General features: G+C 42.6%; 1 protein-coding gene across 1 annotated transcript in view; it reads right to left on the reverse strand.

The window, feature by feature from the left end:
* Positions 1 to 25,001, reverse strand: part of RYR3 (ryanodine receptor 3) — a 557,273-nt gene that overhangs the window by 108,322 nt on the left and 423,950 nt on the right. The window contains exon 64 of the mRNA XM_059723007.1: positions 22,128 to 22,209. Coding sequence (XP_059578990.1) covers positions 22,128 to 22,209 — 82 coding nt within the window. The remainder of the gene's footprint in view (positions 1 to 22,127; positions 22,210 to 25,001) is intronic.

Genomic DNA, 25,001 nt, shown 5'->3' on the forward strand with positions numbered 1-25,001 from the left:
ACATCAGGAGGTGCTACTTCACTGTCAGGGTGGCTAGGATCTGGAACCAACTTCCAAGAGAAGTGGTGCTGGCTTCTACCCTGGGGGTCTTTAAGAGGAGGTGAGACGAACATCTTGCTGGGGTCATTTGACCCCAGTACTCTTTCCTGACATGGCAGGGGGTCAGACTTGATGATGTGCTCAGGTCCCTTTTGACCCTACCTACTATGAAACTATGAAAGGGACTCATTACAAAAAATCTTAAAGAATAAACTAATATTCGTATGAATTACATGATATATAAGTATCAGGAAAACTCTACATTTAGAAATGTAATATTTTGGCTTAATCAGGTTAGAGAAAAGGAATCCTGAGGTTCACTTGACATATTTTTTCCTGGGAAAGCCACTAGCCTTTTGTAGGTTGATATTACAGATATTAAATCGATATTGGATGAAATAGATTACATAGTATCATTCAATGCATAAGTTTGGTGACTGTCAAATTTAACAAATGAAACCCTATCACATTTAATACAAGTAAACCAAAGATGCAGCTTCTTGAACAATGGCAAATACTGGGGGAAGAAAATACACTTAGTATTAACATATTTTTACTGAGATCTTGGTGCTTGAATAAATAATTTATAAATACAATTAAATTAATAGTGAGCTGGTGGTGCAAGAATAAAATTAATTATAAGTAACATGACAGTTATTTGAAATGACCAGGCATATGGCTCTTTTTGTACCAAGGCCAAGAATCTGGTTTCCAAGAGAGCCATGTAAAATCAAGCTTAAAAGGTGAACAATAATCTTTCATGGAAACTATCCAGAGTCAAAATGAATTTGTGATGTGTTTAATTATAGAGCATGAAAAGTCTATTTAGAATTTATACTAGAACACTTTAATGATTGATGTTCTTTCATTAGTTAGATGTTCTTATTTTGATTTGCTCTTCTGATACATGGTGCAAATGTCTGTAACACAAGGAGCCCAGCTCATCTCATTTTTCAGATTCACCTTCTAGTTGCATATGGACCATCAATTGCACTGTGGCTGCAATTTTAGCTACCCATATCTAAATTCATTCCAGAGTCCATGCCAGAGTCAGCTGAAAAGTACCTGCGCAATAAATATGGCAGAAAAGATGCAGAGGTGGCACAAAACACTTGCCACTTTCTTTCTGCTAGATACTCTGTAGAAAGCCAACACTGCTTTAGAAGTGTGTAGAATGATCCATTTAATTATATGTGGGATCATAAATGAGGCAGTTTTTTTCCAGTTTTCAGCAGATTTTATATATTATGTTTGCTTTTTTATTGTGAATGCAGTTGTTGCTTATCTTGAAGACATCCACTCTCCCTCCATTTTACTAAATGCTATTATGTCTTTCATCATGATCTCTTGGTGCACAAATGTTCAGATTAATAATGAAATAAAATTAAAAAAACTCAGCAATAACTCACTCTGTAAATTAGAATCATACTGTTTCAACAAAGAATTATAGAAAAATAGGGCTGGAAGAGGTCATTTAATCCAACACCCTGCACAAGGCAGTATTATCCCTATTTAAAACCATTTCAATCAAGAGTTTTTAAAAACTATTCTTAAAAACGTCAAAGATGGGAATTCCACTGCAGGTAATTCATCCTCATAGTTAGAAATTCTTCTTAATATTTCTTAATTTCCCGTGTTGCAGTTTAACAGTTTCTTTTTATATAAAATAAGATTATTATAAGAATAAGAAATATGAAATTAGGATTTAGGTTTCCATGAATCTTAAAAGCCATAAATAATAGAAAAGTTTCCTAACAGGGACAATTTGTGGACTACATCCAATGAAGTGGGTACATATATATACCTATACATGCATACACACATACATATACATATATATGTACGCACACATCTACACGTGCACGCACGAGCGCGTGCGTGTGTGTGTGTGTAGGGCTTAGAACTGGTAGACAGAATTCCCTGGGAAGCAAGTCTGAGGGATAAAGGAATTCAAGGGATATATCTGTACTTTAAGGGCGTCCTCATAAGGGTACAGGAACAAGCTATCCCAATGCAATGAAAGAAAGGCATGTGAAAAGAGGAGGCCAGCCTGGTTAGACAGCTATCCTTTAATGAGCTGAGACTCAAAAAGGCATCCCATAAAAAGTGGGAACTTGATCATAGTACTAGGGAAAAGTATGAGCATCACATGGGCATGCAGGGAGAAAATTAGAAAAGCCAAGGCATGACTTGAGGTGCAACTGGCAAGGGTCATAAAAGGCAAGAAAAAGGGATTCTACAAGTATGTCAAAAGTAAGAGGAAGACCATAGAAATCATAAGTCCCTTACAGAATGTAGAAGGCATTACGGATGATGAGAAAGCTGAATATTTAATGACTTCTTGATTTCAGTCTTCACAAATAAGGAAAGTTATGAGATGATGAGTGCAGTTGGCAGCCAAGATAGGGAAGGAAACAAACATCTTTGAGGTGTAGAAGAACAGGTTAGGAATAACTTAAAAGGAGCTAGATGGTTTTAAGTCAGGAGAAGCAGATGGGATGCACTCTAGGGTAATGAAGGCTTTGGCTAAAGTAATTTCAGAGCCATTGGCTAACCTATTTGAGAACTCATGGAGGTCAGATGAGGTCCTGAATGACTAGAAAAGGTGAAATAAAGTGTGCATCTTAAAAAAAAAAGGGAAGAAGGAGGATATACCTTGACTTTAACAAGGCTTTTGACACTATCTCCCATAACCTTCTCAATTACAAGCTAATGAAATACAAACTAGACAAAACTACTATAATGTGGATGCATATTAACTAGTTGGATCATTGTGCCCAACAAATATTCATCAATGGTTCAATGTCTAGCTGGGATGAGGTAACAGAAGGGGTTACACCCAGGGGTCTGTCCTGGGTCCAGTCTTGTTCAACATCTTCATTAATTATTTGGATGATGGGATTGAGTGCATGCTTAGCAAATTCACAGATGTCACTAAATTGCATGTAGCCACAGACATTCTGGAGGGTAGGTCAGGATCCAGAATGGCATGGATAGACTGAAAAAAAATGGTCTCTAATAAATTAGAAGAGATACAAAATGGACAAGTGCAAAGTCGTTCACTTGCGACAGAATAAATCTAAGCCCAAATACAGACTGGAGTGTGACTAGCTAGGCTACTGCAGAGAGGAACCTGGGGGTTACAGTGGACCATAAGCTGAATATGAGCCAACAGTGTGCTCTTTCTGCAAAAAAGCCAACTGCATACTGGGTTGTATCAATGGCAGCGTCACTTGTAAATCAACTGAAATAATTTTTCCACTCTGTTTATCACTAGTGAGGCCTCAGCTGAAATAATGTGTCTAATTTTGGGCCCCACACTTCAAGAAGGATGTGGACATTTTGGAAGTAGCTCATCGTAGAGCAACAAAAATGATTAGTGGGTGGGAGGCAGACTTACAAAGAAAGGCTGAAAGAAATAGGGTTATTTATTCTGAAGAAGAGAAGACTTCAAATACCTGAAAGGCAATTCTAGCAAGGATGGAGATTAGCTTTTTCTGTGGCTGTAGAGCACAGGATTAGGAGAAATGGCTTTAAACTGCACAGAGGAAATTTAAGTTGAAGCCTAGGAGGAATTTTCTGACTATGAGGGTGGTCAAGCACTGGAACAGGCTAATCATAGAAGTTGTAGAATCTCCATGCCTGGAAATTTTCAAGAGCAGGTTAGACAGACACTTGGCTGGGATTGTTCAGTCAGAGACAATCTTGTCTTAAGCAGGGAACTGAACTAGATGACCTTGTGAGAGCCCTCACAGCCCTACTTTCCTATGATTCTATGATCCTCAATGCATAGATATAATTTTAGAAAAATTAGACCTCACAGAGACTGATGACAACCAAATGGGAGAAGCAATCCTCTGTGACTGGTTCTCAGCTTTTATCATCAACCTTTTCTTTTGCTACAACAGAAGAAGAAAGCATCCTTGCATCTAGCCAAAAAGAAAAGGGAGAGTTGTAAATATCTTTAATATGTTTGCTACTTCATGTCCTAAGAGAAATGAAGAGTTAGCAGCGATTTAATTAGCCTGTTGCTGAGGCCTCCCTCTCAGCATCACAAGCTGGGGACTGTAGTGTACCATTAAGATGGTGCTTCAAATATTTCAGGTAAGATTTTGATAAACACCCCACATGTATCCGAGATGTCTTAGCAAGGTAACAGGTTTTTTCAAGCTCAGAAGGTCACAGATTTAATTTAATGCCACAGTGCTTTACAGGGCAACCTGACAAGTAATTATCTGCTTTGTGTTTTTGGCCACAGTTGACTTAATTTTTAGATGAAGTAAATCTTGTACCTCTCATGAATTCTAAACTTTATATATGGGGGGAAAGATCACCTGTATTCAGATTAAATTATACCATCCATGGTTTGGAATACATATTCTGACATAATCTTGTAGATTACTCTTAAATCCCTTATCAGTAGCTCAAAATCAAAAGCCCTCTGGGATTAATATATTTTTCATAGAATGACTGATTGAAGCATCTTGATCCTTCCATTAATACTGGGTGCTGAGAAATCTGATCTTTATGAATCTCGATAATAGCCACATCTTGTTTTAGATGCATCATTTACCAAAGGGTGGAAGAACCAATGCCTGACATTACTCCGGAGGATAAATCTCATGGCATTATTGACATATTTTGCTACTTGGCTTCTATGATTAGCAGGAATCTTGACCTTCAGACTGAACTGACTAACAGAATCTGAAAAGCAGCTAAGAATTTTGGGCTATTACAGAAATGTGCATGGAATAACAACAAATTATCAACTAAAGTGAAGATGGGAATCTACGAGACTTGCATGCTGTCATCCCTGCTTTACTGTTCAGAAACATGGACTGTATATGCTAGGCACAACAGAAGACTGAAGCGTTTCCACATAAAATGCCTGTTCAAGATCCTACAAATAAAGTGGAAAGACAAAATGCTGAACACAGTGGTACTGGAGCACATAGAATTGACACACTTAGAAACCGCTATCAAGAGGAAGAGGTTGTGATGGCTCAGCTGTGTCAGAAAAATGGGAGGAGACTGTATCCCCAAGAATATTCTGTACAGTGAGATTTGAGATGGCTCTAGAAAGCAGGGTTGCCCTTTATGGCAGTACCACATTGTGTGCAAAAATGATATGTAGTCACTCAACATCAACATAGAAAGCTGGAAGGAGTGCACAGAATCCTGTCCAACCTAGAGGGAACATCTGGCACTAGGTGCAGGTTCAACATGAAGTTGCTTTGACCTGGAGGATGGAAGCGAAGGGCATCTATACACATGCTCTGGGGTGGAGGGTGGGGCGCTTTAATTAGAGAAACTTTAATTAAAGCACCCACAGTGTTACATGTATTCAGCGTCCAATGCTTCAAAATGGCAGCTGGGGCGCTTGAACTAAAGCTTGCTCAACAAGCTTCAGTTGAAGTGCCTCCACCATCATTTTGAAGTGTGGGGACACTGAATAGATGTGACATGGAGGCTGCTGGAGTGCATTAATTAACATGCTCCAGCAGATTCAATTAATTGAGTCGGTTCTGACATGTGCCAATTAGCATGCATTGGAGCAGACATCCAGCACAGGCATAGGTGCCCAAAGTGAGAAAGAAGGAAGCAGCTTGCTGTAAACTTGGGCTCCAACTCAGATACCATATGGATCACTGAAACTTGTACCAAGTCATGTCACTCTTGAATTGGGCTTGTCAGTCACAAGCAGATTCATCAGGCACCTGACTAGATCTTTTATATGTACACCATGATCCAGAGGATTGATGACTGGCTATTAATAAACCCATTCTTTTCATAAGCAAAATGAACGAGTATGTTAACCTTTTCATACTCCTTTACATTTTCTATTTCCATGCAATAGTGAATTCCTTTAAGCTACTGAGTAATCTCCTGGAAATATTTTTTTTTCTCATAAACCATACTATTTTATGAAGGTCACTGCCTTACCTCAAATGGGCTGTAACAAAATTGATAGCGAATGTTTAGCTGCAGTTTATGCCTTTTCTTACTATAACTATAAAGGGCAGCTCACTGGTAATATGATTCATGTACACAAGCCTTTCAAAAGTACAAAACCAATAAAATGATCTGCACTTAAAGAGAAGATTATACTTATTACTCCAAAAAAAGTGAAATAGCATCCAACAGTGCTTGTTAGCATTTGTTACTTATTAATAAAAATAAACAACATAAAAATGCCATAAAAATTCAACCCCATTACAACTTGTCTTAAACCATCAGTCTTTTGCTACACTAAATGCATGTCCTTGAGAAAAGTTCTCTTTTCAATGGTTTAGCTATGAAAAGAGTATCTAGTTTTATGACCCCTTTACATGGAAGTTTACATGCAATTAAATGCTATTTTGATAAGTGTGGTCAAAGGAAATCTGTATGCAGCTCTATTACACCACCATTGAGTCAGGTGGACATTTTTTATTGTGAAATAACTAGCAAGTAAGGATGAGTAACTCTTAAAAGGGCTAGAGATTGAGATAGCTTAAGTTTCCATAAATTTTGAGTCTTAGTATCAGAAATGACCTCAAAATCTCTGGATGGAAAAAAGAAACTGGTGGGAAGTCTCAGAAGACACTTGTGATAGAAAAAAAAATCTAGTTTGGGCAACATGAGAATATACAAAATCTGGTTTTATGTAGTTCTCTTCTGCTGCCTGTATTGGCCAAATGGGGCAATCCCTGCATATCATCAGTTCCAGAAACATACAAACAAGCCTATGGTAGAATACTTTAACCACTTTGGACATTCCATCACTGACTAATTTTCCTTAAACAAAAGAACTTTAGAAGCCAACTTGAATGTGAAATTGCAAAACAAAAAATCATCCACAGATTAGATTATGCTATCCATGGTCTCACCAAGGACTATAGATTCTTATCCCATTATCAGAACTAGTTGCTAAGTCCAGTGTCCTACAAGGTGTTACTTGCCTTGTTCATCAAAATACATCCTATCAACCCACTCTCAGCAATCCTATCCCTTACCCTTTATAGAGAACCCTTTCTTCCCCTGTCCTTTCATAGTATCTGATATAGTTGGTTGTTGCCTACAAAAGCTCATGCCTCTTTGAACTAGTAAGGGGTCACCTCAACCTACCTTCTGCCTGCGTTTATATTGTGTTATATATTTCTGTTTCTCAGTCAAAACCATCCTGTTCAGAGAGCCATGAAGAACCACTAATTAAGATAATTGTTTAAGTAGAATTTTATTTTATTTAAAAAGCTTGCCTGTTTCTACCACTACAGGCTACAACAGAGTGCCAAAGGCTCCTGTTACTTTAAGGGTGAAAGAGCAGCAGGGAGAGCTTCAGGCGGGGAAAGCTACCCATTATGAGCTGCCAGGGAATAGGTACCCAGGGATGTACCTGCTACAAGTACTTATTGCAGAACTAGCTGTGCAGAAGTAGCACAAGGGGCTAGAGCACTGTATGGAAGACAAGATACCATTAGAGCAAAGGCCAGGAGCAGTACACCACTATGGGGTTGAGCCAGCAAGGTCAATCAGGAAACACGTGTGGCAGCTCAGAGAATCACCTGTGTTATAGCCAGAAGGCTTACTCCTTGGTTACAATTTCTACCTGTGGTTTGGAAGTGGCTGAAAGCGGAGTGTGTGGAGGGCATGGTGGGTGCCTGAGGGGTGCATTGTGGTTTAACCTACAACAGGGCACGAGATGCATGCCAGTGTTTAGAACTCTCCTAGGGGCCCCGATTCAGGGCATACAGTAGGATTAGGCCTGAGGGGGAGTTTAAAGCCTAGAGAGAGAAAAGCTGAAACCTAGCTGAGGCAGCATCCAGCCAAGGGCTAGTGGGGCCATTGCCCAGGAAGGGTGTTGCGAGGGCCAGAGGGAAGGAGAAAGACTAAGGCCAGGGAGTCCAGGACCCTAAACAGGTTCAGTGAGTGTATTGCCCAGGGTAGGGCAAAGACAGAGCCAGGTTAGTCAGTTAAGGGTTGAAGCCCAGAAGCTACGTCTGGGGAAGTGGGCCTAAGCAAAGGGCACACCCAGAGGAAAGGGGCAAGAGGCCAGGAAGGCTGAGGCCCCAGCAAAGGTATAGAGAGGTTTGAGTTGGCCTGGCATCAGGTTGGGGCCAAGTGTCATTAACTGGTAACACCTACAAGGCATGGACATGGCTGTAGGGGAGGTCAGAGGCCATGATTAGCCTTTAAGGCTACTAGATGCTCTGGGGAAGGGCCCTGATGGGCCAGCAGGGTCCACTGAATGAGAGCCAGATGGAGACCAGCAGGAGCCTGGAAAACTAGCTGTCATCTAGAAGAACTGGGGCTTGCTCAAGGACCCATTAGGCAGCCCCACTTCCAATCAATTATATAAAGGCGTGGAAGGAAAGTAAGAAGGGAAGGGCATCTTAGAGTTAGAGCTGGGTAAGGCTTGCATGGCCACCAGAGGGCATCACAGTCAACCTTGGGGCCTGAATCAATACGCAAGCCTAATGCATACTGAAGTTTAATGCTTTTATGCCAACCAAAAAGAGAGAGGAAAAAAATCCAGGTACAGGAATATATGAACAGGCTCTTGTCTTTCTTGGCACATAACTTGTAAAAAAAAATCATGTCTTATTTGTCACAATAAATTTTGTTAATCAAATTCATAGGTACCACCTGTATTTTATCGTTTCTTGACACATCCATTTCCTCAATCTGAAACTCTTGCCACACAGCATGACATAATTCTAAAAGATATGATAGCTAGGGTTGTAGACTTCTTTCAGCCCCCAAGGTACTGTCATGTCAAACCTCTTCTTGTGGATAATCAAAAGTAACAGCTCAAGGAATTGCCCTCCTTGAACTGTTATACCATCTTGTGTAACTGGTAGCTAGAAAGCAGCTACTTATTTCAATCTCCAAACCAGAGAAGAATCTGTCATCAGCAGTAACCTAGACCAAGAAGTAAGGAAGGCAAAACTCTTACTGCATTTTACAGGAACAAAGAGAAATTATTAAAAACAAGTTATTATAAAAAATTTAGAAATGGAACGTTTCTCTGACTACCTCCGACATAAAGCAAAACCTTTTATCTTTGCTACAAAGACAGCAAAACCTACTGTAGCGAGTCAGTTTTACCCACAGTAAACCTTATTTTCTCATGTAGTGCCCTGAAAAGGATCTTTAATCTAAATATATATAGGGGCAACACATCTTTATCTTTCTAAAAAATATTGTAAGAAGACACTGTTATCAGAACATGGAATTCATCAGCTCTTCTAACTGAAGCAGTTTTCCAGAGGAAAGCCATCTTGGACAGAATCATGGAGATAAGCATAGGCCTGTGTTAGGCATCCATCAAGGTGCCAATCCTGGGAAGAGATAAATTTCCTAAAAGGAGAGTAAAATCCAGAGATTCTCCTTACAAAACTTGTCACACTGTTGAGAAAGTATTGAGACACCTTAGAATGGCCAGTGCATTGTGGATATAATAACAGACAAATATACTTGCAGAGGACTTAAGAGATAAAGTTAATAGAAGTAATTTAAAATGTCCTGTATTTTGGAAATTAACTAAGTTATGTAATGTTGGTGACAACAGATAAAGAACCATTTTCACTTTAAAAGGAAAGTGGATATTGAACCTTTTCTGATATTTATGAATAAGGCTTAAACTTGTTAACACGTTCTCTGTATGTGTCAAACAATGAACATCCACACTGGTAGACAGAGTACTTGTAGATTCAGGTATAAACTTTACTTTTAATATTGAGCCAGGATATTTGGAATGAATAGTCAGGTTACTGGCAATTTTATAGAAAGATAGTATAGATTTGCCTTGGCCAAGATAGGGATAGTTATATGAATGTGGTTGTGTCATCTTGCCATGAAAAAAGTGTTAGGAGGGCATAGGTTTAAATGCAGAAATAGGTCCAAAGAAGAAATTATCAGTGATCCAGCACTGAGGTCCTTTCGAGCACCAGTGCTGATTTTTTTTCTTTAAAAAAATGTTCCAATACATCTATAATAAAGAACCTTAATTTTTAAAATTAGGTTGTAAAGTACAGCCTGTTTAACTTACCAGTTGTGAATGACTGTTCAATCATTCACTTAATCTTCCTGCTACCACATTGTCTGAACCTGGAAGTTAGGTTGCTGAAAATATAATTCCAAGTTTTATTGTGGAGTTCTATTGACAAATGGCTTCCCAGCACAACTGTGATGATCTAGATCCTCTTTGCTTGTCCTGATAAAAAATGGATCTTGTGTTGTCTGACATCATTTGAATGATTCAAACTTGCATGTCTCCTTGCAATAGGTCATTTGGGTTGACCCATAATTCCAGTATATACTGATCTGTTTGAGAGGGCCTGCTCTAAAACAGACCATAGTCTTTGAGGGTATCACCTTTCCATATGATTCTGCTTAGAGTGGAGGCCTTTAAATGCAATCTTCACTGGTAGAATGGGGTTGAGGAGTATGGCTCCTTGGATCTTTCCTTCTAATTAGAGATTTGAGAACCTTCCATGGGATGCACACAAGCATGATTATACGATGGCCTCTTGGCCAGTAAACTGGACTGCTTGGACTCAGTCATTTAGGTTAGGGCAGTAGAGTTCTGGACGCATGCCAAAGTAGACAGGTGCCATAAGAGGTTGGGGCAGAAGCAGTGGAGAACAGTGCACTGTGGGTTGTCTGAAGGAATGACCAGACCCTAGTCATGGAAAGTTTGGTGTTCAAATATAACACTGAACTGGTTGAAGGAGGGCTGGTTCAAAATAATACCTGATTATCTTGGTATATTTCTGAAATAGTCCAGGAAGTTGAAACCATTCTAAATTGCCTTGTACGTCTGGACACTTGAAGTTTAAACAACATTTAAAATGGTCTACAGGTTATGTCTATCTATACTCTCTGGGAACTGCACTGATTAAATCTGCCTCCACCAAATTCCAGCTCTCTGCACCAGACGATGCATCCAGGTGATAGTTTCATAGTAGCTAGGGTCAGGAGCGACCTGAACAGATCATCTAGCCTGACCCCCTGCCACAGATAGGAATGAATGCTGGGTTCACAAGACCCCAGACAGCTGATCGTCCAACCTCCTCTTGAATTTGCCCAAGGTAGGGGCGAGGACCACTTCCCTGGGAAGTTGGTTCCAGATTTTGGCCGCCCGAACTGTAAAATATTGCCTTCTGATCTCTAACCTAAACCTATTCTCCATCAGCTTATTACCATTGTTCCTTGTCACTCCAGGTGGTGCTGGGGAGAAAAGGGCTCTGCCTATTTGCTTTTGATCGCCCCGATGAGTTTGTACACAGCCACCAGGTCCCCCCTCAGCATCCTCTTGCTGTGGCTGAACAGATTCAGGTCCCTCAGTCTCTCCTCGTAGGGCCTGTCCTGCTGTCCTCTCACCAAGCGGGTGGCCCTCCTCTGAACCCTCTCCAGGCTGGCTACATCCCTTTTAAAGTGCAGCACCCAGTACTGGATGCAGTACTCCAAATGTGGTCTGACCAAAGTCGCATAGAGAGGGAGTATCACCTCTCTGGATCGGCTTGAGATGCACCTTTGGATGCATGACAAGGTATGGCTGGCCTTGCTGGCTGCAGTCTGACATTGGCGGCTCATGTTCATCTTGGAGTCAATAATGACTCCAAGATCCCTTTCCACCTCTGTGCTTTCGAGAAGGGAACTCCCCAGCCTGTATGTATGCTGTGGATTCCTTCTCCCAAGGTGCAGCACCCTGCATTTGTCTACGTTGAACCCCATCCTATTCTCATCTGCCCACTTTTGTAGTCTGTCTAAATCTAGTTGCAGCCTCTCTCTCCCTTCAAGTGTGTCTACCTCACCCTACATCTTAGTGTCATCAGCAAACTTGGACTGTATGCTTTCCACCCCCTCGTCCAAGTCGCTGATGAAGATGTTAAACAGTGCGGGCCTGAGGACTGAGTCCTGGGGGACCCCACTGCTCACATCTCACCAGGTTGAGTACAACCTGTCCACCACTACTCTCTGGGTGCACCCCATCAGCCAATTTTTTACCCATCCAACTGTGTAGACATCAATGCCGCAGTCACTTAATTTATTGATGAGGATGGGGTGAGAGACCAGTGTCAAAGGCCTTCTTAAAGTCTAGAAAGACTATGTCCACGGCGACATCATCATCCAAGGATTTAGTTACTTTGTCATAAAAGGCAATCGGGTTGGTCAGGCAGGACCTGCCTTTGATGAACCCATGCTAATTGCCCCTGAGCATGATCTCCCCTGCTGACCCCCCACAGATGTGCTCCTTGATGATTCTCTCCAAGATCTTCCTGAGCACCGAAGGGCCAGGAGAAAATAGCGATGTGGGAGGCTGCATTTAGTTGGTTAAAAGCAGCATACTCGTCTTTCAGATTGAAAGTGGGAAGGATAGCTGCAGAGGTATCATGCTGCAGTTCGTCTTTGTGATTTAAAAAGGGACAAAACTCTTTGGGATGAGTAAATATTTTGCTCTTTTGATGTGGTACCATCACTACCACACAGAGAGAAAAAGACTGCACATCTTGGTGTAATATGCTCTCAGAGGAAGGGGTGCCTGGACAGGAATTAGGAGAGAGGGAAAGGAAAGACTATAGAAAGGAATTACCCTGTCTCAAAAGATGCCTAACATTTATTAGTCTGAAACTATGGTGAAGCAGGGATGGTAGAATGAGCTACGTGATGGTCAAACACCAAAGGAGAAAAATCAGGTGGATCTGAAATGAAAGGTAGATAAGGAGGTTATAGTTTTGGGCAGAAAAAAACCCATACTGTTCAGTGAAGGAAGGTGAATCTGGTGAAAAGAAATGGTAGCTTTCCTGAGAGAGTATTTGCCTTTTCCTTGAAGGTGGTGGTGACTGAACTGGCATCTTGCAGGTTGCCTTTGGTATATTTTGGGCTGGGTACAGGATGTTAGCGCCCCTCTTGTGTCTCTGAGGTGTTTTATTGTAATATTAATTGCAGCCCTTCAAATAGTAAATTCTCTATTGCTTGTTATTTCTTAGAGAGGGCAGAGGAAGATATCAAGAGAAATGCATAGTGACAGCACTTGTCATTGCCCCAGAGGCTGTATCATCTGTATCCAGAGCAATCTGCAGACAAGTCTTCAAGGCTTATTGACCTTCTGCTAAAAAGAACTTAAGTTCATCTTTGTGCTTTGTTGGCAATTTATCAATCAAACACAGTGTGGCACATTAGTTTATACAATCATAATTTACAGCACTGCTTGATGATTTGAAATTTTCATCTGAAGGCTTGATGTTGACTATGACCTTATGCTGAAGAGATCAAGATGCTTCAGCTCCATGTCCTTGGAAGAACATCTCTACTAGCTTTATCAAATTCTGTTGTAACTAGCTAATCTCAATAACAGGTGAAAGTAGCTGCAGAAACTTGGTAGGCTGCACCTGATACCATCTGAGTCCTTTTTTTGGTAAGGACCTGCAAATATCACAATGATGAAGGATGCACCCTCCTTGAGACAAAATAAATACTTTGTGCAGTTGCTGTTTAGGAGAAGGAAGGCCATAAAAGATAAGCAATACTTGAAGTCCAGAGATTTGTTGTCAGACATTCAACTGTCCAGTACTGAAAACATATTTGGAAGAAAATAAACACAAAACTAAAATGTAAAAGGATCCTGTAGGAAGAAGTGGAAAAAGTTTTAATTAAAGTACTGCTAATTTCACTAAAAACTGTTAACAGACCACTTATAAACAATAAAAAGTATGTCAACGTGGCAGAAGCATACCAGATACACCCCTATGAATGTGTTTGCTGAGATACTGGAATCTGCTGGGGAAAACTTAACACCAGGCAGAGATATCCAAGCTAGTTCTGCATGAACTAACTTCTTTTGGAAGTGTTATAAGATCTTTTTATCTGAGCAGGCTGGCTAAGTTTGGGGGCATTGTCTGGGAAATTTGGTTTATTACAGGGGCAGGCAAAATATAGCACATGGCCTGCATCTGGCCCATGGGGCCCCTAAAAAATTTAGAAAATTAATATTTATCTGCCCCTGGCTGCTTGTCAAAGATGACAAGGCACCAGGGGCAGTAGGACCCAGGGGGAGCCAGCAGCAGGACCCAGCAGCTACAGCAGCAAAACCTGCCTGGTTCCACCCCACCCCCATCTGGAAGCCTCTGCCTAGCAGAGGCTTGTGGCCTGGTACCCTGGGGCTTTTCCTGCCTCACTCCGCTGGAGAAGGAAATTCAGATAAGGAGTGGGGGGAGGCAGGGGAGGACATCGTACAATTGTTCCAGTCCTCAGGGCCAGGTTGAGCCAGCTCCTGTGGTGCCAGTGCTGCATCTGGGAAACATGTGGTGCCACAGCAGTGGATGGGTGGGGTGGTGATGGAGAGGAATGGCGGTGGGCAGGAAAGTGGCAAAATAGTGGTGGCAGGCAGCAGCAGAGTGGCAGCGAGCAAGCATATGGTGACAGCTGGGTGGGACTGCAGGGTCCGAACTGGTGCACTGGGGCTAGCACTGGTGGGGGCCCAGAGTAGGGCAGCAGGAGCTCTCTCTGAATCCAGGCTGGGCTGTGCCAACAGGGAGAGAGGGGAGCTAGCACAGCTCCTGCTGGCCTGGACCCCATACTCCTGCAGCTGCACTCTGGGCCCCCACTGGTGCTGGACCCAGTGCACTGATGCAGGAGCCATGCTCCCACCCAGCTGCTGCTGTGCTCCTGCGCACCTGCTGCCACTCCCTCCTGCCTGCCGCCACCATCTCCCTGCTTTCTACCCACTGCTGCTGTCATTCCTCTCCACCCCTCTGCCCATCGCTTCAGCACCACATAATTCCCAGCTGCAGCACCAGGTCACAGGACTCAGCAGGAACCAGCTTGGCCCCCCGTGATGCTTGGCTGGCTCTGTGCAGTGCCAGTGGGGCCGGTTCGGCTTCTAATGCATCCTGTGGTCTCAGCCATGGAGCTGGGACGTGGTGCTGAAGCAGCGAGCACTGGGCAGGAGTGGCAGGAAAGGTCAGCGGTGGCAGACAGGAGGGGGAAGTGGTGGCAAGTCGGAGCATGGGGCCCATACCAGTGCCCCTGGGCCAGGAACACGGAGCCCAGGCTTGGAGGAGCACTGGTAGGGGTATGTCCCCCACCCCACATACACACACACCCATACTCCCCATGCCTATTCACCCCCCCACAAACCCTACATTTACACCCATACCCACACCCTCCCCCAAACCCAACATACCCACACACCTACAGCCCCCAACAAATCTATACCCACCCACCCATACTCCCCACAATATACAAGAGTAAGACTTCATTTTAAACTATTATACAATCTCCTCTTCATTTTAAGCTATTATACAATCACCTCTATGTACACTATGTGAACACATGTAAATGAGGACAAAAATATTTTTTGAAATCAAATTAATGAATGTTGTAATAGATATTCAATTTTAGAATATAAATTTGGTATTTTTCTGGTTCCCAGATGGCAAACCCCTTGCTGAAAGGAGTACTTCCAGGGTCAAGGGGAGGGACTTCTGGTGGCAAAGGTCAGTTGTTAGGAGGCGGGACTTCCAGTCCCAAGATGGTTATCAGGGGGCACTTGTCAAGGTGTGGGGCTACCCTTGTGGCCCTTGACAGCTTGCTAAAACTCAGTAAGTGGCCCTCTACTTGAAATAATTGCCCATTCTATATTATTTTATTTTTTATTTTTATTTGTCTATGATTTACATTTCTTATTACAAGCCACATGAGCCTCTTTAAGGGAGAGTGGCATATAGAACTTTAACAATTAATAAAATTAGCAGCAGTATAGCTGCATTAGTATTCTGCTGACTTGCAACCAATCAGGAACAGAAAGATGCTCAAACCTGTGACACAGGCATTGAGTAGGAACTGCAGCCTGGTGCAATCCTGCCCCTTTGTGTTTGTGGCTGGAAGTGTGAGGATCTGAAGGGCACATGTGCCACTTCAATAGACATTTCTGTCTAGAAGAACCACTGGCTCAACCAACTGTGTGCGCGCACTTATTGACAGTGAAATATGAATATGGACAAACATTCAAGAAAGGAGCTTCTTGTTGCCTCTGCAAATAGGAAGATTTCTTGCATCCTTACTAAACTGTTTATTGACTTAAAATGGTAGTGACAAAATTGGTAGCAGATATTAATAAAACAGAATTTAAGAGGAAATGGTGCAAAGAATTTCCTTTTTAAATATATACAGACAATGGCTGAATAAAACAATGCTGTTTCATTTCACTGAACAGTAACAGCTATATAAAAAAAAAAAAATTAAGGCCAGTGCAATATGATCACAGTTTTGCTAGTTTTGTGATCTAAAGTCAAAGATGTTAACATTGTTTCTGATCTTCAAATACAGATCAGTTGCACTGTATCTGGATTCAAGTGCCATTTGCATAGCAATTTATACAAATGTAACTCCTGTCTTTGTTTTATTTTTTAGAACTAAAGACAGGTAGGTATTTTTAAATGTTATTTGTAATAAAAATTCTTAGGTAACTGTAAAATGTTAGGAAAGGTATTTATGCTTTGCTGAGTATTTATATAACAAGTTGCATGAGAGAACATTCTACTTCAAGAATTAATGGTGATTCATCCTTGAGAATTACTTCAGAAACTCTAGTGTAATGGGTTGTATAAGAGCAACTGGCCTTTCTTTTTAAAGTATCCTTGATATTTTTCTATTGATTTGTCACAGAATGCAATAAAAAACCCTGTCTATCAACTGAGGTCACTGCCCATAATACCTTATATTTCATTGAGAAGCTTTGTATCACTTCTTTTTATCAGTTTTCTTTCCTGCTGAATGCTTTATATAAAAATTATACAGAAATGTGACAATACAAAAAGAAAGGGAAAATGAGGATAATGTTAACATAAAATCATTTTGTAAAGTAAAAGTTTATGGTAGTTTTACTGCCAGGGTAGAAATGGATAGGGCAGAAACAGAACACACATAACTGTAAAAAAGCATTCCAGCTGTATATTGTTAATAGTTGTGCTTATATCCTGTCCGTTCAAATTAGACTGTCCTTGTGATGGCAGACATAATATATAAATATCAGAATTATCATTCAGAGAATATTTATAATAAAAAGTTTGATGTAAGATTCAGATAAAGTCAGAATTCCAACCATATTTTATTATCAATGCTTTCTTCTAATTTAAAAAGGAAAAGTTTAATTAAAGAATGAGTGCCATATAGATAAAAGATTTTTAAAAAGCTATTATGCTTTTGCTTTACTTTGGAAGAAAAACAGGGCACATTTACAAAAAGAGGTAACTTAATAAAAAAACCCACTACTGTCAAGAGTTGGGAAATACCCTTGCAGTTATCATGGAGGCTATTAAATTGCACCCTAGGAGACTGCCAGAAGGCATGCATACTAGGGCTGTGCAAAATTTTGGCAGCTGTTTTGTTTTGGAGGTGCTTGGCCTGTTTTGGAGCCCGAAACACCAAATCCAAAATGAAACAGAAGACTCCAAAACAAAACAAAACTATCCAAAACATTTCAGAAATGCTTTAAATGTTTTGGAATGTTTTGGATGTGACCCTGGGAAGAGTCCAGCACAGCCCTGCAGCCCTCCTTTTAAAGTGCCGGGAGGCTGGGGCCAGGAAGGGGATGGGGCCAGGCAGGGCAACCATAGGGGCTTCTCCTGAGTCTCCCCCAACTGGGGCAGAGGCAGGTACAGCTGGAGGAGCTGGAGGAGAAGCCCCCATAGTTGCCCTGCCCAGCCCCATTCCGCACCTGGCCCCAGCCTCCTGGCATTTAAAAGAAAAAAAAAAAAGCCAAGCACTCACCATCTGCAGCAGCAGCAATCAGGGCCTTTGAGGTCTCATGGCAGAGACCCCCTCCCCCCCCCACCATGCTGCACGGGGCAGTGGGGGCCAGCAGGGATTGCTGTCCCCACTTAGCACCCACGTGGCAGCTGCCCCATAGCATGGGTGCAGTGTGGCTTGGCAGGGTTCTGCTTGCTATCTGGGAGCTGGAGCCACTGGGGCTGAGTGCTGCTGAACTCTGCTTGACTGCTGGAGCCACCCCAGCTCCCAGACAGCATGTGGCACTCTGCTGAGGTGTGCTGCACCTGTGCAATGCAACAGTTGCAGCATGGGTGCCAAGTGTGGGGGTGAGGGCGATCCCTGCTGCTCCCCACTGCCCCACGGGGCTCTGCCACCTCTACTCCTCTGGCTGTGCCTGACTCTTCCCAGGTTGGGGGAGCTGCTGGAGAAGCCCCCATGACTGCCCTGCCCAGCCCCAGCCTCCTGGCACTTTAAAACAAAAACAAAAAAAGCCCTGCACTCACAGGTTGTAGCAACAGTGATCAGGGCATCTAGGGGCTCATGGCAGAGCCCCCCCATACAGTGCAGGGCAGTGGGGGGCAGCAGGGATCGCCCCTCTTGCATGGCACCCATGCCACAGCTGTCACATCGTGCAGGTGTAGTGTGGCTCAGCAGGGCACTGTGTGCTGTCTGGGAGCTTGGATGGCTCTAGCAGTCAGCTGCAGCCCAGCACTGCTCAGCCCCAGTGGCCCCAACTCCCAGACAGCACTCAGCCTTGCACTGCACCCAAGCCACAGAGCAGCTGCCTTGTGGATGCTGGGTGGGGGGGTGATCTGCGCTGCCCTGTGGTGCATGGGGGGGCTCTGTTATGAGCACTCAGAGGTCCTGATTACCACTTCTGCAGCCTGTGAGTGCGGGGCTTTTTTATTTATTTATTTATTTTTTTTTTTTAAGTGCCAGAAGACTAGGACCAGGTGGGGGATGGAGCCAGGTAGGGCAGCCATGGGGGCTTCTCCCACAGCTCCCTCAACCTGGAGAGAACCTGCAGCCACCCAGCTGTGCCTGTCTCTCCCTGGCCGATCTGAATTTCAGAATCAGAACTGAAACTGTTAAAACTCCAAAACAAATTTGGCCAAATTGAAACAGAACAGTGATCCAGAACACTGAAATGAATCACTGTCCTCTGAAATAGCCAAATATGAAACCAAAATGAAACAGTGGTTTTGTAGCGCCCTAATGCATACCTTTAAATATGATATTTTTTTTTTTTGGATTTCTTAGTTGGTCTAATAAAAGGTATCATCTCTGAAACTAGCATTCTAGAGTTTTGCATAAACTTGAATAAGGAAGAAAGCAGTAAGCCAAGTGAGTAAATACTAATACAGCTCTATCATAAAGATGAAAATATTATACCAGGCTAACAGATAAACTCTGGTAAAGAGAAATCTAACCCAACTGAAGCAAAAGAAAAGCAGTGCAGAAATTCAGTACTGTAACTGAGTGGGGGTGACTGAGGTTGCACTGCTGAGCACTGCCTCTGGTAGGGAACCAAAAATGGCTGCTGCTGCAGCTGGCCATACTGCTGTTGCTGGCAGCTCTGCCCATTCACCAAACTGCCCAAGACGTAGAAATGCCCTGTTACACCCCTGCATAAATTATTCAGGAAACACCCCCCTCCCTCCCCAAAATAAGATAAGAAAGAATTTAAGAGCAAATAGCCAAGGTTAGGAAAAACAAACAAAAACTATTATTTTGGCCCATAAGAACCAATAGATTTGTCTGAAGACCCATGAAAGAACCAGATTACTAAGAAGCAAAAGGAGCAATTTCTAAGAGATTTATTTGAATAAAGGCTACTGAGGAGATAACTAATCAGAACCAGTAGGTCCACAGTCACCTGAGAGAGAATTTTGTTTCCCTTTCAGATTCCAAGTGGTTGTTTTCTGGCTATTTACCTGCCTGTTATTGGTTTCCACTTTGTGCTCTGGATACATAAGCCTGCACATTTAAACTATGCATGTAGGTGCCTACATATGCATGCAAGTTCCAGAAAAAATATTGCAGGGTAGGGGAAGAGAGCCCTCCCATCCTTTAGCTCAGAGACAAGGGGTTAGGGGGCTTGCACAGAAGCAGGAGACATCAGTTCTAGACCCTTGTGCCTAAAGGTGATCTGGAACTGCATCTGCCTCACTTCCTAGCATTGTGGTCCAACCACCACACTACAAGTCAGGCATTATTGAAACCAATCTCTGGTGCTCCTTTTGAAACTGAACCACTTGCATTTAATAGCCTTTGGGTAAAATGGACAGAGCCAAGTTGAAGTTTCTGGCCCATTAATTTCTCTGACTCTTTTTCCTAGTCTTTCTTTCCTCCTTGAATGCTCAGGGAGCCAATGTCAAAAGTTGCTCCAGAGAGGAAGTGTAGCTAATGCCTAATCTGCTGCATGGTGGTTAGAGAACTGTGCTGGAAACAATTGTAGGTTCAAACCTCCTCTAAGTGAGGGGTGACTAGGACTCAGGTCTCTCATATCTCAAGTACCCTAACCTCCTCTCCTCCTCTTTTGGAGGCTAATATCTGTTAGAAATCGGTTTCTAGTTTTATCTGCCTTAGATGTTGGCAGCGATCTGATCTGGCTTCAGATCTGGCTGCTTCGGATGGCAGTGACCTGATCCAGAGCTCCGGACCAGGTTTCCGCCTTGATCTGGCCGAAGCCACTCCAAAGCTTCGGAGTCACCTTGGAGATCTGGCCATAGGGTACAATGGGGAATCAATGAAATATCTATAACTTTGTTTCATAGTAGCTAGGATCAGGAGGGACCTGAACAGATCATCTAGCCTGACCCCCTGCCACAGGAGGGAATGAATGCTGGGCTCACAAGACCCCAGACAGCTGATCATCTAACCTCTTTTTGAATTTACCCAAGGTAGGGCGAGGACCACTTCCCTGGGAAGTTGGTTCCAGATTTTGGCTACCCTAACTGTAAAATATTGCCTTCTGATCTCTAACCTAAACCTCTTCTCCATCAGCTTATTACCATTGTTTCTCATCACCCCAGGTGGTGCTGGGGAGAAAAAGGGTCTGCCTATTTGCTGTTGATCTCCCCTGATGAGTTTGTAGGCAGCCACCAGGTCCCCCCTCAGCCTCCTCTTGCTGAGGCTGAACAGGTTCAGGTCCCTCAGTCTCTCCTCATAGGGCCTGTCCTACTGCCCTCTCACCAAATGGGTGGCCCTCCTTTGAAATCTCTCCAGGCTGGCCACATCCTTTTTTAAGTGCAGCACCCAGTAGTGGACGCAGTACTCCAATGCGGCCTGACCAATGTCGCATAGAGGGGGAGTATCACCTCTCTGGACCGGCTTGAGATGCATGTTTGGATGCATGACAAGGTATGGCTGGCCTTGCTGGCTGCAGTCTGGCATTGGCAGTTCATGTTCATCTTGGAGTCAATAATGACTCTAAGATCCCTTTCTGCCTCTGTGCTTTCAAGAAGGGAACTCCCCAGCCTGTATGTATGCTGTGGATTCCTTCTCCCAAGGTGCAGCACCCTGCATATATCTGTGTTGAACCCCATCCTATTCTCATCTGCCCACTTTTGTAGTCTGTCTAAATCTAGTTGCAGCCTCTCTCTCCCTTCAAGTTTGTCCACCTCACCTACTTCTTGGTGTCATCAGCAAACTTGGACAACGTGCTTTCAACCCCCTCGTCCAAGTCACTGATGAAGATGTTAAACACTGCGGGCCTGAGGACTGAGCCCTGGGGGACCCCACTGCTCACATCTCACCAGGTTGAGTATGACCTGTCCACCACTACTCTCTGGGTGCGCCCCGTCATCCAGTTTTTTTACCCATCCAACTGTGCAGGCATCGATGTCACAGTCACCTAATTTATTGATGAGAATGGGGTGAGAGACAGTGTGAAAAGGCCTTCTTAAAGTCTAGAAAGACTACGTCCATGTTGTTTTTTGTCTGATTTGGATGAAATTTGCAGGATTCGTAGCCTCTGCTGAGAGCATAAAACCTGCCAAGTTTCAAGAAGATCAGTGCAGGGGTTTGGGGGGAACTGTACCCCAAATTCTTGAAAGCCAAACTCCTGTTATGTCTGAGTTACAATGGTAATAAGCTGATGAAGAAGAGGTTATACATTCTTGAAAGGAAAACTCATATCACATCTCTGTACACCTATTATTTTTCAAAACATTTTGCCACTTCTGCTAAAATCACTATTAAACTTAAATGAAATAAGATTAAACTTAAATCAAATAAGATTTAAATTGAAACACCTCCATTTGGATAGATATACAGTAAGTAATATATTTTACAGTCTCTGAAATACAACATATCCTTTCATTCAATACCTTTCTACATAGATGTTCTTTCCAGTCCCAAGGGAATATAGACTACAAAGAATTCTGTAGCATGAAACTTGAACATCACCCACTGAAAGGAAGAAAAAAAAAAGTTTGCATAATGCTATGAAACATTCATACAAAATCTACTTTTAAAAAAGAAAAACAGTATATATTTTTGTTCATTTATACGATCCGACCAAACAATGACTGATCAAATGATGAATGAAATTTTCTCATGTGTGCTACAAAATATTTTTGATAGGGGTATGCGAAATGGGCCATATTCTATTCAGATTTGGCCCAAATAAAGGGAGAGCTATTTGATTCGTGGATTTGGATCACTGTTACCGATTCGATTCATCTGAATCTGAAAGTGAAGATCGGATGCTGACTCAGAGAATCAGTGATTCAGCAATAGACACAGCTTTAAATGTTTTTTCTACATACCTCGAGGTACCAGGCACAGCTCATGAATGCTGTGATGCTGGGGCAGATGAAGCATCCCACAGGAGTGCAGGGGGGCCCCCCACATGCTCAGCAGTGAACCTGGAAGCAGACTGGAAGTACTTCCACTGGGGAGCGCATGGGGGGCCCCCGCACCCATCCCCGGCTCGGCGATCAGCTGCGGGGAGACCCTGTGTGGGACCCTGCGGGGGGACCCTGGCAGACCTGGGAGTCCTTCTGGTCCACTTTCAGGTCTGCTGCCATGCACACTGGGGAGTCCCCGCTGTACTCCTGTGGGATGCTCCATCCACTCCAGCATCACAACATTGACAAGCCACCTGGTACCTAGACGTATGTAGAAAAAACATTAAAAGCCGTTTCTATGTCTCAATCACTGAATGTTTAAAAATCAATTCAGAGGGTTCTGATTCAATTCAGAGAGATTAAAGGGTTTCCTGATTTGATTTGGATTTGGAGATTCGGCCACTGAATTGGGCCAAATTTCCACTGAATTGTATCAGCAACCAAAGCTTCACACAGCCCTAATTTCTGGCCTGGCAATATTGGGAGCATATATTATATATTTATTTTAATTTCTCTGATGCATATCTAGCATTCTTTGCAGACACCAAAACTTAAAAAGATGATTAAACATTAGCATTTATCACAATATTTCAATTAATCAAAATTTTGATTATCAATTTTAAGTTAAACCACAGCAGTCCACCTGCATCAATTGTAGGATACTAACTCAAAGCCTTGTGGATTTAGGGAGAGATGGCCTGGAATGTAAGATAACCCCCCCCCGATACTTAGTATCTATATATGGAATTTGTTAACATTTTCCAGGTATAGAATATAATTATTGGACAGTTGCTTTGATTTTGAACCCTCCTACTGCTACAACAGGTAAAATAAATCTGAGCAAGTCAGATGGCCCCTTTGTCCTCTGCCCCTCCAACTTCATCCCCCTGCAGCCCCTCCTGCCCCTCGTTATTGTTAGACCCTGTTCCCCCTGAGCACATGGAAGTGAAGAGCAAATTTGAAAACCTGACACTGAAATAAACATGCCCATAGTAATTTGCAAATTATTATGGATACCCATAGACTTAGTTCATTCAGAACTGAGGCTTTTTACCTTTTTTAAAACTGATGCAAGTTTTTGCATAGGTAATCCATAAACACCGTTTTAAGGATCACTTTTGTATTTTCTATCCACATATATAGCATTTTGTTTTTATTCTGTATCAAGGTCCAAATAAATTACAAATTCTGTAACATAAAGCCCAATAGTCAAGTTCCAATTTCCAACCAAGAAGAGCTCAATTTTTCAAATCTGTGTGGCTCTACCACTGGGCAAGTATCCCTCCCTCCCAGACCCATCAGTCTGGGGTTTCGGATACTCCCCAAATCCATGGCAGGGATCCTATGTTTAAGCCCCAGGTCCAGTGGCCCTGGTGTTCACTTGCCTCCTAGTCTTGCTTTCTTCTAACCAAAAGGCCAAGAAGAAAGCCAGGGGTAAGCACATATGCAGTCCCCCATTATCAAAACAAATGTGCAGTTGAGTTTCGTACATGGGGGAAATACACAGCAGTTAGCCTGCCCAGAGTGTGTACTCCAGATACTGTCGACAATGGATCAAACTGCTAATTTGACCCCACCCCATGACTGGAACCAGGTTTTCATGGAGAATGGAGCTACATTAATCATATGTGACAGGCAGAGAGAGGGGGTGGCTGAGGGACTCTGGATGAACTGTTTGGGTCCCCATTTGGTGACATTTACAAGGCATTTGAGGCTGGTGGAGAAACAGAAATCATTGGAAATAGGGAAAAAAGGCACAGCTTAGCTGTGGGAGTGAAGAGGAAGTCCAAATATATTCAGTGTAGTGGCTCACCATGACTTGGAAAAGAGTCAGTGGTAAGGGGGGCTGAGTGCAGTGGGAACTACTATATATCTTATTAAAATAGGCTGTAATAACCTATTCTTGCTTGCCCAATATTGAAAAAAAGTGTTCTGTAGTCATGCTCAATGTTAGTGGCATTTAATCAACTTAATAGTTGGTTTCCATTACTGAGCAAAAGCTGCTTTTGGCAGCAGTTTAATGACAGACAATTTATTTGATAAGGTTTCCTTGTATGTGAATGTAAGGTGAAAGATTTTTGCCCCATGCTGACTGGGGTGGGGGTAAACCTGGACTTATATTTGAGTAAATATGCCATTACTGAACCTCAAATTGATCCTTTACAATAAACAGAATTACTTTTTCTTGCTAACAGCACTTTTAAAATACAGATGAAAATTCCTATTTTCATCTTCAAAACATTTTCATTTTTAAAAATGTAAGCCACTGAAGTTTCATTTTCTAGATTTCCCCTCCTCCCCCCTGAAAGGGTAAAACAGCACCATATTTTTGGCCAAAGAGCTTTGAGACAC

Source organism: Alligator mississippiensis, chromosome 2 (genome assembly GCF_030867095.1).
Source record: "Alligator mississippiensis isolate rAllMis1 chromosome 2, rAllMis1, whole genome shotgun sequence".
NCBI lineage: Eukaryota > Metazoa > Chordata > Crocodylia > Alligatoridae > Alligator > Alligator mississippiensis.